A 16103-nucleotide genomic window follows, 5' to 3' on the forward strand; every position below is an offset into this window, starting at 1 on the left:
TATGTAATATAGACATGTCTATATAAAGGTTGGGACGCGGGTGGCGCTGTGGGTTAAATCACAGAGCCTAGGACTTGCCGATCAGAAGGTCGGCGGTTCGAATCCCCGCGACGGGGTGAGCTCCCGTTGCTCGGCCCCCCTCCTGCCCACCTAGCAGTTCGAAAGCACGTCAAAGTGCAAGTAGATAAGTAGGTACCGCTCCGGCGGGAAGGTAAACGGCGTTTTCGTGTGCTACTTTGGTTCGCCAGAAGCGGCTTAGTCATGCTGGCCACATGACCCGGAAGCTGTACGCTGGCTCCCTCGGCCAATAAAGCGAGATGAGTGCCGCAACCCCAGAGTTGGCCACGACTGGACCTAATGGTCAGGGGTCCCTTTACCTTTATATAGAAAGCTTCTTAGCAGTGGCAGTGCTGTTTACTGAAATGTGGGTGGTGGGCGAGGCAATGTTTGGGCTGTACAGACACAGTGGCAGAGCCGATCTGGTGCTGCCAATGGGGCACCAGTGCATTCCTGAGTTCTCCACTGCATTTAATAGGCCAGTGCTGATTAAAACACATGCTGAAATACAGAAATATATTTTAAAAATAGTTGTCCGCAGGTAAGGCTAAATAACATTCTGTATCTTTGAAACGGTGGTGCCTTCAAATGTTATAAGAGGTACATTTGTTTGTTTCCAGGATCAGTGGTTTTGGCGTGTCAGAAACAACCGAGTGATGGATGGATACCCCATGCAGATTACCTACTTCTGGAGGGGGCTGCCACCAAGTATCGATGCAGTTTATGAAAACAGCGACGGGAATTTTGTTTTCTTTAAAGGTAAGAGGTGAAATTGCATGAAGAGCCGAGTAAAAATTCATTTAAGAAACTTGCTAACATGTTGCATTTGGAGAGCTATGACATGGAAATGAGGATGACCAACTACAGAAGCAATGTTTGGAATATTAACTTGTTTACACTCCTAGATAAAGTGCTCTTTAAATCAGAGTTAAGACAGTAGCCGAGCCTTCCTATGAAATGCTGCCCACTGCAACTGGGGAAGCTGTAGCCAAGATCTCCCCACAGATTTCTCTGTATTCATCTGGGACCTTGTCAGTAAGGTATCCCACTTGGAGAAAGGGTTTCTGAAGCTATGAGTGATATCGCTAGGAACTTTCGGGTTAGACTAGAATTCTGACACAATGGGAGTGTCTTCAAAGGTTTGGAAACTGGAATTACTTCAGTATATGGCTGCCAGATTACTGAAACTAGTCACTATGGTCGTATTGTGTCTGTGCTGCATCTGTAGCTCCTGGTCTGCTTCTGGACTCAATTCAAAGCAACAGTTTTTGACCATCACAGCTTAGAAACAGGGCACTTGAAGGACTGCCTATCTCCATACATACCTTCCCATACTCTTAAGAAATTCAATAGAGGGATTTCTATGTGTGCCCCCTTCCATATCTCAGGCAAGGCAGGGAGCTACCATGGAGAGAGTCTTCTTAGTGGTCAAGCTACAATTTTAAAACACTCTCCTCAGAGCATCTTGCTTGGTACCCACTTTGCTATCATTCTGGCAAAGATCTTTTTATTTTCCCAAACTTTTTATTCTTTTATGGGCTTTGTGCTACTTGAATTTTCCTACATTGCTGTTCATTGTTTTATAGTTATCATAGCTAAATTGTATCTCCCCCACCACCAGTGTAAACTACCGTATTTTTTGCTCTATAAGACTCACTTTTTCCCTCCTAAAAAGTAAGGGGAAATGTGTGTGCGTCTTATGGAGTGAATGCAGCCTGCACAGCTATCCCAGAAGCCAGAACAGCAAGAGGGATTGCTGCTTTCCCTGCGTAGTGATCCCTCTTGCTGTTCTGGCTTCTGAGATTCAGAATATTTTTTTTCTTGTTTTCCTCCTCCAAAAACTAGGTGCGTCTTGTGGTCTGGTGCGTCCTATAGAGCGAAAAATACAGTACCCTGTTTCCAGCCTGCAATCTTATGCACCTTTACTTGTGAATAAGCTCCACTGATCATAGCGGGAATCAATTCTGGATTAATATGCATGGGACTGTGCTGCCGGTTGTGCAATTTTTGTGCTTTAAATAGCATGAACTATAGAAAGATACACTTCTCCCCTCTAATTTTTCTTTCCCCCCTTCTAATCAGAGTTACTTATTTTAAGCATCAGTTGTTTATCTTGCTTATCATGTCACCTGTGTTATATTATAATTTATTTCTTCCCAATACAGTGACATTACAGTGTTCAGGTGGGAAATGAATTATTAATAAAGTTCCTGCTTTTATGCAAATATTCGTCATAATTAAAAATTGCATAAAGCCCAGAAAATATGGCATGTGGAATTAACTGGTTTTCAGCAGCCTGTGGCCCCCTCCCCATTTTTTGGTGTGTTTCCCCCCCTTTTTTGCACCAGGCGTCAGCTGTTCCTTAAAATTAAAGGTCTTAAATATGCATCTAATTTGAGTGTAATGTGAAAATTATACTGTATATTGAATAAATACTAGTTTATCATTGCAACCTGCTCATTGGGAGTGAAAATCCGTGTAGGATATGATTATTTATAAAGTGAGATTTGTTAAATGAGCATTTTTTACATTAACAACAATAAGGGAATCAGATGAAAACGCTGAAATTTAACTGTGTAGTTAATAAGGACTGAAAAATATTGTAGCTCAAAAGGTTTGTGAGGAGGGTAGATGAAACACCATCAGGGACCTTTAAAACCTGTAGTAAAGAGGTTAAGAAGAGGGTTGCTGGATCAGACCACAAGCATGATACAAACATGGTATAGTGTCATCCATCTTAATTCAAAATGGCTGCTGTTTTGTGTGCATTAAGTTTACCATACCTGCTGTGGGCATGCTGAGTATGTAGGCCTTGCAGAGCCTATTCAGTTCACACAGTGGCCAGCCAGATACATAATGGTAGCCCATAACCAGCACATGAGCACAGTAGCACTCTCCCACTTGTGTTCCCCAGGGACTGGTATTCAGAAACACTCCGTTCCCACCCCACCATACTTACATCTTCTCCTGCACCCCAACTCCGTGGCTTTCTTTCTTTGATTCTTTCTCCCATTCCCAGCTCTGTTGTTTCTTTCTAGACCCCAATACTTCTTGCTCTGTCACCGCTTTATAGCTCTCCCCTGAAACTGCTTTCCTTTTCCCCTTTCTCTCAATAGCTTCCTCAGTGTCTTCCCTTTTGTCTGAGGTAAGTTGCAGTTGTTGCTGTTGTGGTCAGAGCTAGGCATGTCAACTTCTCTTTCGGCTTCCCTTTTTTTACCGTAGCAGCTCCTTGGGAGGGTGGGATACAAAATGGTGGGTTTCCAGGTATAGCTATAGCTGTCTCTTTTGGGAGGTGATTGAGTTAACCAGCAATTGGCCAGGATCGAGGCCTTGTGAGGCCACCACCATTCCCTGGTGATTGTTCTCATAAATGCCACCATTCATGCACATGGTAATCCATTGCTTAGTTGAATCAGGGACGGGGAAACTATGGCCCTCCAGATATTGCTGGACTCCAACTTCTATGAGCCTCAGTCAGCATAACCAATAATTAGAGAAGGTGGGAGTTGTGGCCCAGTATATCAAGAGACCACAGGCTTCCCACTCACACACCAGTTTAGTAAACATAAGCAATGGAAGTGAAACCACTAGAAAGAGAGGAAATGTGAGCACTAGCAGCAAAAGTCAAACCATTAGAGAGAATGTTAGTGCATCATGAGTTTGGAGTTTTAAGCAGACATACTGTTGGCATCGTTTTACAAAGACACAAAGACATGCATTTTTATTTCAGTGCATTTATAATACTAGTAAGTTTGCATTCTGCATATAAAGATTTTATATTGTTTTCTGACATTCCCACCCACCCCCATTCCAACCTGGGTCTGGTTCAGGCATGTGAAGAGGACAGCTCCTTCTTTCATGTATGTTTCAAGGATGTCTTCACTTGACTTTCTAGATGTTAGAGTGTGTGGAGAATTTCTGACTAATTGGTTTCTAGTGTTCATACTTGAAACTTGAGTGTTTTAGGGGACAGGGAAGTGCCCCAATAGTGTCCATAAGTGAGTTAGGTTGTAGCCCATGTTAGTCATACTTGGAATTAATTAATTCATTGAAATGAATAAAGATGACTGACTTAGGTACATTAATTTCAGTGAGTACTCTGAGTAGAACATAGTTGACCAACTCAATGTATCTTCATATGTATGATGAAAGCTGCATTCTTCCTGTTTGCTAAGGACCATTAGCTCAGACTTTGAATATTCTTTCACAGTGATTGATAGATGGCCTGATGAAGAAAAACCGTTTACTGTAGCCCAACTCCATTTTTCTCCTATGCTATGAAATAGAAATAATGAATCTTAGTCACCAGTCCCATGCACACTTTCTTGGGAGTAATCACCATTTAACTATATGTTGCTTACTCCCAAGTAAATACTGCCAATTTGTTGTCATGTTCACTGCTTTTGTAATATGGTACATTGGCATCTGTTGTAAGAGCCAGCAGACACACATTGCAGACAAAAACATTTTTAATCTTCTGAAAAGACCCGAATCTTTTCCTCCCCATGTGTTATGTTTATATTACTGCATGCAAACCACAGAATTCAATCATGTTTTATTACCATGTAATGAAATTTCAGAGTAAGATGAGTCTGCAGAACCATTTTTCTTTTAGATTTATCCAATCATTTTACACCTCTCAAAAGCATGTTGTCCTCTAATCCTTCTCTAGAAGATTAGTTTTACTTTGAACCCTTAAGCAACTTTGAAACAACTGCCTTTATTATAATATGGCAAACATATTTTGTCCGCATTCTTTCTTAAGAAAGTCCCTTACATAACAAATTATGGGTCCTATGAAAATCACTTAGTGAAGGAAATGTCAGTTCCCATTGGCATGGCTGGCTTTTTGTGGATATACATTACATTCCTACCACCCTTCTTCCATTTGATATAGCTAAGCCACAGTCCTATATCTGTGGTAAGTTCTCCGTCACAGACCAATATGCAATGCAATACTGTTGCTGAAAATTCAGATTTGCAGGAGCAAATCTAGGAATCTAATCTTAAACATTGGGATAGCTCAGTTGGCAGAGCATGAGGCTCTTAATCTCAGGGTTGTGTGTTCGACCCCCACATTGGGGGGGAAATTGCTGCATTGCAGCGTCTTGGACTAGATGACCCTCGTGGCTCTTTCCAACTCTACAGTTCTATGATTCTACCACATGGTCACATTTCCATGCTAGACATCCAGCGTGCTAGACAGTATAGGTGACTGTCTGTGGCAGCACAGCACTGGGGGCTATTTAGGGAAATCTTCAAAGGGAAGGTGCATCATCTGACCCCCTTCCCAGATCTTTGGGACAATATGGTCCCAGGGCAAAATAAGACACAACAGAGGAGAGTCTGTTTTTCAACCTGAATCTGTCCTACCCTGAATCTGAGGAGACCAATTTAAATGGCAAAAGAACATTTGTGATAGGAACATTAAATGCTCTCCCTCCCATAATTTACTGCCTCGAAGTGCATATCCTGAGGCACTGTTCTTTCAACTAGACTCTCTTTGAGCCAATGCAAACAAAATAAATGATTATCAATGGGGATGGGAGGAGCTTCTAATTTCTGTGGGAAGGCTCAATAAGAGGCCAGTATAGGCTGTGAAATCCTCATGGTTGGCTTTCTTTGTGGAGCACAGTGACGTCCCATGGTGTCTTGTCTTTCCTGGGTCGCTTTTCATGCTCCACTTGCTCAGGTCAGTGTCGAAACCAATTCTACCACACACAGAAAGTCTGTCTATCTTTACTCTGTGTTTCCTATATCATTGTCTCCTATCACAGCCTTGCTGTCTGTTTAGTCCATGATTGCATGTGACTTCTATTTAGTTATTTTAATTTCATTTGGATTCTACATTCCCCTTTTTTGAATTTGTTGCTCAAATTAGGCTTATGGAATCCTAAGCCATTTTCTATCAAGCCAAGACCCGGCCAAAGGGCCATTTAAACTCTTGTAATGCCAAGTCAAAGGGGAGAGCTTTGCCAAGCCTCTTTCACCATTGAGGCTGAAGGAGAGGAACTTCAAAAGGCTATGCCTTGCCTGTGTGGGAGAGAGCCAATGTCTCTGGCTTTTCTCAGCTGACCTCTATTTTATTTTATTTTATTTTTAAAAATCAGTTTTAGAAATTTCTCAAGAACATGAAGCTTTTAAAATATATGGTTCAAATATTGTTTCATAATACAGTGAATGGGAAATCTTAGACATTCTAGAACTTTTATTCTTTTCTTGCCCTGTGTACCAAAAGAAAAAAGAAAAAAAAAAAGGATAATTGGCTCAAGCGGGATTCATTTCATCTATACTCCTAATAATGTACTATTTTACAGAGGAAGGTCAGTTAATTAAAATTTATCCGACAACTGAGAGTTGTTGTTGTTTTTAATTCACATGTCAGTGATTAGAGTTGTATAATGATAAAAATCTGCCTGAAGACCCGTATTAAGACTGTATATCCACATACAGTGGTACCTCTGGTTGCGAACGGGATCCATTCTGGAGCCCCGTTCGCAACATGAGCAGAATGCGACCCGCGTCTGCGCGTCTGCGGGTCATGATTCACCACTTCTGTGCATGCGCGTGACATCGTTTTGAGCGTCTGCGCATGCGCAAGCCATGAAACCCGGAAGTAACCCGTTCTATTACTTCCGGGTCGCCGCGGGACATATCCTGAAAGAACGTAACCTGAACAGAACATAACAAGAGGTATGATTGTACATTGAATGCGTAGAAGAAAGGTGAGTTGGGATAGGCTAGCTGGCACCGGCACCAAGTAGGGGGGCAGGGGGTCAAGGCTCCATCAAAGCTCTGCACAGCACTCCATGGGGCATCTGCATGACACATCAGTCCCCCCTCCCCATGGTGTGTGTGAGTGACATCAGCATGCCGTGGGGCATGCACACACACACACACACACTGTGAGCATGCTGTGGGGTGTGCTGACATCATGCGTGCATGGTGTGGTGACATTGCACAGCCCCGGACCCCCTCAAACATGGGTCAACTTCCATAATGCCACACACCAGTCGCAGGTGAGGCCAGAAGGAAACCCTATCTCTTTAGTACAGTTGGTATATTCAAAATATACCTATTTTGAAATGTCTCCTCCTTCTATGAAATCTTGGCTGGATTTCATTAAAGTGCTGTATGGTCATTCAAATATCGATCGAAAATAGCATTTTACTATCCCAAATGGAAGTGTAAAATATCATTTTAAGTTGATACTTGATTGAAAAAATGAAATGAATAGCATAAAACCCATCTTTATTTATCTGTTTAGTGCTTAGATATGTACTTAATCTTCTGCATAACGGCTCAGAATGTACAGAAACTTTGCTGTTCGGTAATATAGCATGAACACCTAATTAAAATATAGCAATATTCTTTCATAGCATTCCATGGTGGTTTTCCTGTAGGATAGGTAATGAGGAAATGCCAGAAAAGTCTGTAAATATTTTTTAACTGGCAGGGATGCAGATTGTGAAATTCTTCCTAGTGTGACAAGAAATTTAAGCAGTGCTAAAAGCTAACTGTCAAAGGCATCGGCAGCGCTAAAACTTGTGCCAAGCCCAAATGCAGCAGTAGCAAAGTTGTTGTAAAATTCACACTGGTGCTGCCATAACTTTCAACACCACTCATCCCACTATTTGACAGCTTCATTTTGAAAGCTAAAATTTACTGGCAGGATATGGGTAAGAAGCAAGTAACACTGCCTGCATAGAAATTCAGGGATTTTATTTAAATGAAGCAAGTGTAAGGAAAAGGCCTGCTGAAAGCAAAATGGATATGTGATACAGATAGGATGAGCTTGAGGATCAAGTGAAGTCTTGTAGATAAACAGCAACAGACGTTTGCAGCCCAGCTTCTCTCCTGTTCTCTCTGTGCCATAGAACAGCTTAATAGGAAGGCTGGCCAGAAGAAAAAAAACCCTGTTGCCTGCATGCATTGTTATGCAATATTTGCAACACTGTAAAAGAGTTTAACCGAAAGATTAGCATCTGTGCCTGCTACAAAGGAGTAGCTCTTGAAGGCCCTTGAAATCACATGGATGGATCAATTAGCAAGACTGTTTATTCAAAGAAGACACCTAGTAGGTCTTTTAATTCTTTCGACATATTTTCAATGCTCCTTGTGACTTTTTGGAACCAGGCTCAATGCTTCTGAGAAAGCAGATTAATTTGTCTTTTCTTTGAAAATTCAACGATTTGGCTATGGTACCCTCCTTGTAATGTGTCGTATTGAATTATTTGGGGGTTATGGGTGGGGTTAGTTTTTTATTGTTTTAATTGCATTGTGTTTCTATATGCTGTAACCCAACTTGGGACCTTCTTGAAGGGTGGTTGTTAAAAACAAATAATAATAATAATGAATTAAAAAAAGTATTTGCTTTGGCTTAGTGATAGCAACTTGCCTAATGATTCCTGACTGCTCTGAGATTTGAAATAAGGAACATTCCAGTACCCTGCTTACAATTTTAATCTCTTTGCTACATGAGGTAAATATATATGTCAATGTTAATTTTATAGCACTTTTAACATACAGATGGAACGCTTTAGACTCTCTCATACTTAACCTTTCTAAAGCCCTGAGATAAAGGGCATTGATATTCCCATTGTACAGATTCCAAACAGAGGGTGTGATAGTGACTCATCCAATGCTGTTTGGAGAGTTCATTAGAGGACTTATCAAATATTACCCCTCCAACATAAGGGCTGCAGGGAGAGGGGGAGAGACAGTACACACATTTGGGCTGAAATGCATGGTAGAGACAATACAAATATTATGGCCTGCCTCGTTCAGCACCCACCTAACTAAACTAAACTGTGCTCACCACAAAGGGTGATAGATAACATTGGAACTGACCCCCACAGGTAAACTTTTCAACTTGATAAAAAAAAAATTGCCTGCTCCTTATCTTAAATTCCTTTTCAGTATTCACTTCTCAATTTGAAGGCTGTCATTCTGTTTCTTTGCTGAAACTCCTGAAATGTGCAGCTCTCTGACCTCCTTTTCCAACTGAAATCCAGATGCTTTCTCATATAACTCCTTGAGCTGAAGAATCAGAAAATAAACTTTCTCTCTCAAAGAAAACCTGCAGTCATGTAAATCTTGAGCTTGTTATATACAGCGCATGCTACAAATAATGATGACAGCTGTGGCAGTATAAGCCCGTCATCTCCTGCATGCATAATACATCTCCATCAGTCTGAAACCAATAGAAATCTTGCATATAAATAATTACTGTTGCCATTGCCCAAGAGACTCAAATAACATATATCCAGATAGCTTCTAGAGTTTAAATTTGTTTAGTTCTAAATATCAGAGGAAAAGGTATCAGCTGGGTAGGATCTGATAGGCAAATATAACTCGTAGTTCCATTTGCCTATGCAATGTTAGGTACTTTTGTAGTTACTGTTCAGGAAACCATGCCTTGCTTAAATAAATGGTCACACAGTGTAAGACAAGTCGGTGCAACTTGTATGCCATGAAGCAATAGTCTGGTGCCGAGAACCTGAAAGCCAACAGTGGCCCACAGATGGTCAGAAAGGGAGAGAGGGCAGTGGTGCTTATTGAGAAGGCACTGGTCTCTGGGCTGGATTCACTGAGTCATAAATATGTTGGACAGAATAATTGCAATACTCCTTGTGATCGAAAATCCTGTTCATGCACTGTTCCCGATCACAGGGATCGTATTTACGCTCAGACAAACACACTTACAATCCCCCTTCAGTTCTCTCCACTCATTGTGACATGGTTTGAGATAGAACCAGCACGTGCATCATCATCCCTTTGCTATGAATGCAGTTTAAAAACACCTGAATGGATCCTGAATATCTTGGATGTGTCCCATTGGAGAGGAGAGCATCAAAACAATTCTGCATATCAGTATGCCACATTCGTGTGGTAGATCAGAGCCACAGTGCTGCTCTCTGTGGCTTACCTGGATGGCACTGTGAGGTTGGGGCTACCAAGACACACCGGCAGAACCTCTCTTGCCCTCCCACTGGAGTGCCTTCATAGTCCCAACCTCACCATCACTCTGCCCTACCCAACTTCCATCCAGGTAAGTTGTAACGACCCCAACTGCTAGTGATGCATATTGGGGAGGCAATAGAATGACGTGAATGTTTTCTTGAATAAGAAGAATGTATCTGAAATGTAGGAGTAGGAGCATTCTCATGTTTGAAAGCGGATTTTTAAGCAGTTGCAAAGGAGCTGATGAAAGATTTAGTTCGCAAGTTGAGCATGGGAAGGATTGAAACCGTATCCCATTTCCTAATTAAAAATGTGACAAAAGGAGATGCTGTAAATCTCAAAGATACTGGCCGAAGAAACCAAACTATTTCCTGATTTCCCCCCTGCATCCTCTTATTACTCTTTAAGACTTCCCTTATTTAATGCCGCTGAGGGATATCTATAAAACAAACCGTGAAACAACCCTCTGGTTTTTCCATCACAGTGACTCTAGCGCAGACTTGATCCTCAATCTTTGGGGTGAACTAAAGTTTCTTTTAAAAATGTTTGTAACAAAAACAGTGCCTAAGGGCCGATATGTGTACATCAGGCAAGTCTGCCTGGATACTTTGTTAAGCACAAGAAAGGATATGGGTTCCCATTTTTGTACATGTCATTTTCTAAAATGATTGGTGTTGAGAAATGTATCCACTTTCCCATTAGCTTCTATGCCTAAGGGTGTCTTGCGGCACGTCTGCACTACAAATTGACAGCCTGCTTCTAAGGAACTACAGCGTCAGCTGAAGTTTTTCCAGTTCTGTAGACCAAGCAGCTTGCTAAACTTGGGCATTTCTTGATCTTACCACAAACAAAGCTTTTCACTCCATGACAGCTCATAACATGCTGCAGAATTCAAATACAGCAGGCCTCCACATCTCATGACCTACCAAAAGCAGCCCAGTAGCCATGAATCATCAGCTCACCACAACCCATTTTTACAGCCAAGCAGCATTTGAAGTCCCTTGGTGGGCCACCATTCATGGTTGATGAACTGCATTCAGCTTGGTGAGCCACAGCACAAATTGTGGTGGCCTGCTCCATTTGGAATTTTGGATTCTGCAGCATACTTGGAATTCTGAGGAATGACAGCCGGTGTTTGGATATTGGTTCATATATTGATACCTGCATTGTGTTCTGTTGTGTTCTTTTTTCTAATTAATGTCTTACATATTTCTTGGGGAGAGTTCAGGGGAAAGAGCCTGTTGGATACATTTATCAACAAATGATAGTACGAGAAGCTAATGTGGATCTTTCTCCTTTCCCTCTGCTCTCAGGTAACAAGTTCTGGGTCTTCAAGGACACTACTCTCCAGCCAGGATATCCTCACGATTTGATAACATTGGGCAGTGGGATTCCACCCCATGGTATTGATTCAGCAATTTGGTGGGAAGACGTTGGGAAAACCTACTTCTTCAAAGGAGATAGGTTGGTATATTCATCCTGGAAGGGAATAATCAATCTGTTATTTTCATAGCATTTGGGTATGACTGGTTGTGTTCCTTTGTTTTCCAATGGCCTTGTGAAAAATATTACACACATGGAATTTTTAGTGTTGGGTTGACTGTTTACTATTTCAAGGCTTTATATGTATGCTTCCACACAGGTTAAGACCCGTATCTTTTGTGTTTGCCCAACTATTATAAACCTTCTCTGTCAAGGGAAGCAAGTCTCTGAGGTTTCAGGTTCTACTGTGCACGTTCATTTGTCATTTATTTTCATTTAGCCTGCAATTAATTGTTTTATATACATCTTACAGGTGATGTCAAATAACTTCAGAGACCTAGGTACTGAAAGTTTTCAATGAACTTGCATATTTTTCTATCTCCCTTCACTTCTGTGCTCGTACTTTTGAAATCCTAGCACAAAAGAATTTAGGGTCACAACACTGAAAACAAAGTGTTACAATTTCAGTATGAGTTTGGCGACAGAAATGGAGGATGACGGAAGACCTACAATTTGCTTCGTACTCTCAGAGCAGTTTAGCTTTATGCATTATGTTATTTGTGCGAAGCAAGTGTTGTGCATGGATTGCTTCTAAAATGAACTGTGACTTTTGTTAATGCATTGTTTTAATCCTCAGTGCTCTTGGTAGTTAAGCAGGGTTTACCTCAACATGGCAAACAAGCACTGATAGAAGAGGAAGGAGATTTAGATCTACCTTGCTCCAGTTCCCTGCTGCTCTGTCTTCCCAACGTCCTGCTGCCTTATTTTGGACCAAGATGAAGCTGTGGCAAAGATTGGTCCTAGTGTTTTCTCCTTCTGCAGAAAGATTAGCAGAGAGCAGAATGTCTAGTATAGGGGGATGAATCAATTCCCCCTTGGAGCCTAAAGGCAATAGGAAGTCATGTTGTGACTTCCATCTGTCATAAGGGGACCTTGGCACCACCAAAATATTTTTCTGCCTAGCTCCATGTTTTCTACTTTGATAGTATCTCAATGATTTCAACCTTTCACAAGGGAGCTATGTATGGAGCTACCTTAACACTGAGATGTCCTTGCTTATTTGGAAGCTCTGTGTGAGATTTGGAGCTCCTGAATGTGTAGCACTGACCAAAGTGCAACTCCTGTTGCCTAGATGCTTATAGAAACCAGAGGAGAAAGGACTTTTCCTCATTTCCTTCATAGTCAGGTCACAGCTGTGCAGCTGTAAATAGTTATGGGCCTTCCTCTGATATTCAAATCCACTTGGAAACACTTGAATGTATAGAAGCTCTCAGTATATTGAATAACATTGTGTATATATGCAATTCAGGGAATGAACCCTGTGTGTGTAACTAGATTTCCTGGTGTTTTTTCATATATATTTTTTCATATATATATTTTCAGCATAAAATACAATAAAAACAGATTAATCTAAATGAAAATGAAAAAAAGAAAATAACATAAAAGGGGAAAAAGAGAAAGAGGAGAAGAAAGAAAAAATACAAAGCGCTCTAGCAGAGGTAGAACTTAACGCTTGTTTCACACAAAAGGGTATGGACCTTCCCAGGAGTCACCTGGTAGCTTCCCTTCCTTCTCCCAGCCTCCCACCTTGGGAGATCTCCCCTTCCCTGTCTCTCATACAGGATCTTTCACCTTCCATCCATCACCTTCCTGTGCATTTCTCAAAAGATAAAACGCAGGCAAAAGTAGAGTGGATAGAAGGAAAATGTGAAAGAGAAAACACAAGAAATAAAGAAATAAGAAATAAAGATAAATAGAAATAAAAAGAAAGAGAGACAGAGAAGAATATAGCACCAAAAATTTTACTGGGCACCATAGGCAGTAGGAGCCATAGAGTGTGAGAGACCCTCAGTTGCATCCCTGCAAGCATGCATGCTGTTTAAATCTTTCCCCCAACTGTGCTGCTAATTTTGTTTGCCTTTCTGAGCTATATAAGTCTATATTATGAAGACTGCCACAATCAGTTTTATAAATGGAGCCTTCTTATCTGTGTACCAGCCTTGGGAGAAGAAGTAGGCAACATCTTGATGCCTGAAAAGTATGTTTAATTTCAAGCATATTGCAATCAGCATCTACTGTGAACAAAACCTGCCCTATAGTTTGTCTCCTGCAGATAGGGAGATTGGTTATTTTTTAAAGTTTATTCCAGGGCAACAGTTTTCAACCTGCGGGTTCTTGGGACCAAGACAATGGTTGGCATCCTATTTCTGCATTTGTGACTTACACTTTCTGTAAGTTTTATTCGATTGAGGTTTTGTATAGTAGGTTTATTTCCAAAGGCAGCTATGCTAAGTCAAGGTCTTCCTAAAATACTATTAGCTTGAGCAATATACTTTTAAAAAAAGCAACCTAGAGGGAACTATCAAAGGAAACTTCTGCTGATGGAGAGGCTGCTACTTAGAACTGTAACAAGCATAATGAACCTCAGCAGGACATAAATGCAATACAGTATGTAAGAAGAAGATCGAAGAACATGAGCCATGCCAAGATAATTGAGCTATTACAGGATATTGACCACCAGTGGGAATAAGCCCATATCCCACTAAGCTTCACAGTACATATTGTTTATATCACCTTCTTCCCCCCTCCCCTTCTTAATGTAATGTTAGAGTTGAATCCTCCTGCTGGTTTTAATTGCATGAATAAGCCTATTACGGTTTTCTTTCTGAATTAGGACAACCCACCGTTGCTTCTTTAGTAGCAATGAGGTTGTCAGGCATGAAAGAGACAGGCGAGAGGTGATGCCAAAGTCAAAGAAGCAAAATGGCCTCCCTGCTAAGACCGTGAAAATATGCTGTAGTCCTCTTAGGAGAAAAATGTGCCTGGAAAACCACAAGGAGAATGTACACATGAATGAGGAAGTCCCAAGGAAGTGATATAAATAGAAAAGTACACAACCATGCTGGATAAATCTATGCTGATTTTTCTACTGAGTACAATCTTGAATTAATCCCATGAAGTAGGGTTTGCCCGGCAGAACTCAGTTAAATTTGCTAAAGCTGTGCAAGAGACAGTGCCAGAGGACTTTATCTATACTTTGCTTGAATGCCTGTTGCTTTTGTTTTTGTTTTTTAAAAAAACCAGTTGGCTCTCGGCCCCTTATTATCCTGTTTCTGAACTCACTTGCAGCTTTGTAATTGGAGGCCATGGTGATCAAACCCATTTTATCTTTGAATTTTGCCACTAGTGAATTTCTTTTTCTGTACATGGAAAGATGGACTTCATTTGTTCAAAACAAAAAAAAATTCCTTCCAGTAGCACCTTAAAGACCAACTAAGTTAGTTCTTGGTATGAGCTTTCGTGTGCATGCACACTTCTTCAGATACACTTCTTCATTTGTTCAGTGATTTTAATCTATGTGCAGGCAGATTCTGTGCACCCTTCCTCTAAAAAAATAAAATCCTGAGAATTAAGCTCTGTGTTTGATTTGGTTTATACATTTGTTTGTTTGTTTGTTTGTTTGTTTGTTTGTTTAATCAGTTTGTATACTACCCTTCATCCGTACATCTCAGGATGGCTGACAGTGTAAACATACAAGATAAAAACATAAATTATATAATAAAAACAGGAGCAAAACAAAAACAATAAATACCCTCCCCCATATAATATAATTTTGGGGCATTTATATAGTGCTTAAATCGAATAGTACACAATAAAGATTAGAGCTATTAAAACAGAATTCAGTTAAATTACCTACTGGAATCTTCTTTCTTCTTTGGCAATCAGTCATAGCTGAGTAAGATTGCCTTCCATAAACACGGTTTTAACAGTGAGTTCGTAAGTGACTGTGGAGGCCACTTCTGGATCTGCATGCCGTTCCACACCTTTGGTAAAGGCTATTCTCCAACTGGACTGCTCGCAGACCATTATTTCCCAGTTGTCAGTGTTTATACTACATTTTTTTAGATTTGCCTTGAGAGAGTATTTAAACCTCTTTTGTTGACCATCAGCATTATGCTTTCCATTTTTAAGTTCAGAATAGAGTAGTTGTTTTGGAGGATGATAATCAGGCATCCATACAACATGACCAGTCCAACGAAGTTGATGTTGAAGAATCATTGCTTCAACAGTGGTGATCTTTGCTTTTTCCAGTAAACTGGCATTAGTTCGCTTGTCTTCCCAAGTGATATGCAATTTTTTTCAGAGACACCTTGGTGAAATCTTTCGAGGAGTTAGAGATGACATTTATAAGTGGTCCATGTTTCACAAGTGTAAGGTTGGTAGTACAATAGCTTTGTAAACAAGCATTTTTGTTTCCCTGAGAATGTCCCAGTCCTCAAACACTCTTCACTTCAATCGGGAAAAAGCTGCACTCGCAGAGCTTAGGCAATGCTGGATTTCAGCATCAATGTCAGCCCTTGTGGAAAGATAGCTACCCAGGTAGAAGTGATCAACATTTTCCAATGTTACAATGTTAAGATGGATTTGTAGCACTGCAGAGGGGTTGTTTTGTGCAGCACTTTGGTTTTTTGGATGTTGAGTGATAGGCCAAGCTTTTCATAAGCTTCTGTGAAGATATTTAGGATGGTCTGGAGGTCATCCTCTGAGTATGTACACACTATGTTGTCATCAGCATATTGAAGCTCGATGATGGAAGTTAT

General features: G+C 40.7%; 1 protein-coding gene across 2 annotated transcripts in view; it reads left to right on the top strand.

The window, feature by feature from the left end:
* Positions 1-16103, top strand: part of MMP16 (matrix metallopeptidase 16) — a 185969-nt gene that overhangs the window by 146075 nt on the left and 23791 nt on the right. For both annotated transcript variants that reach the window (XM_028736577.2, XM_077932873.1), the window contains 2 exons: positions 678-816; positions 11334-11484. In XM_028736577.2, the coding sequence (XP_028592410.1) occupies positions 678-816; positions 11334-11484 (290 nt within the window). The remainder of the gene's footprint in view (positions 1-677; positions 817-11333; positions 11485-16103) is intronic.

The sequence above is a fragment of the Podarcis muralis genome, chromosome 8 (assembly GCF_964188315.1).
Source record: "Podarcis muralis chromosome 8, rPodMur119.hap1.1, whole genome shotgun sequence".
Classification (NCBI taxonomy): domain Eukaryota; kingdom Metazoa; phylum Chordata; class Lepidosauria; order Squamata; family Lacertidae; genus Podarcis; species Podarcis muralis.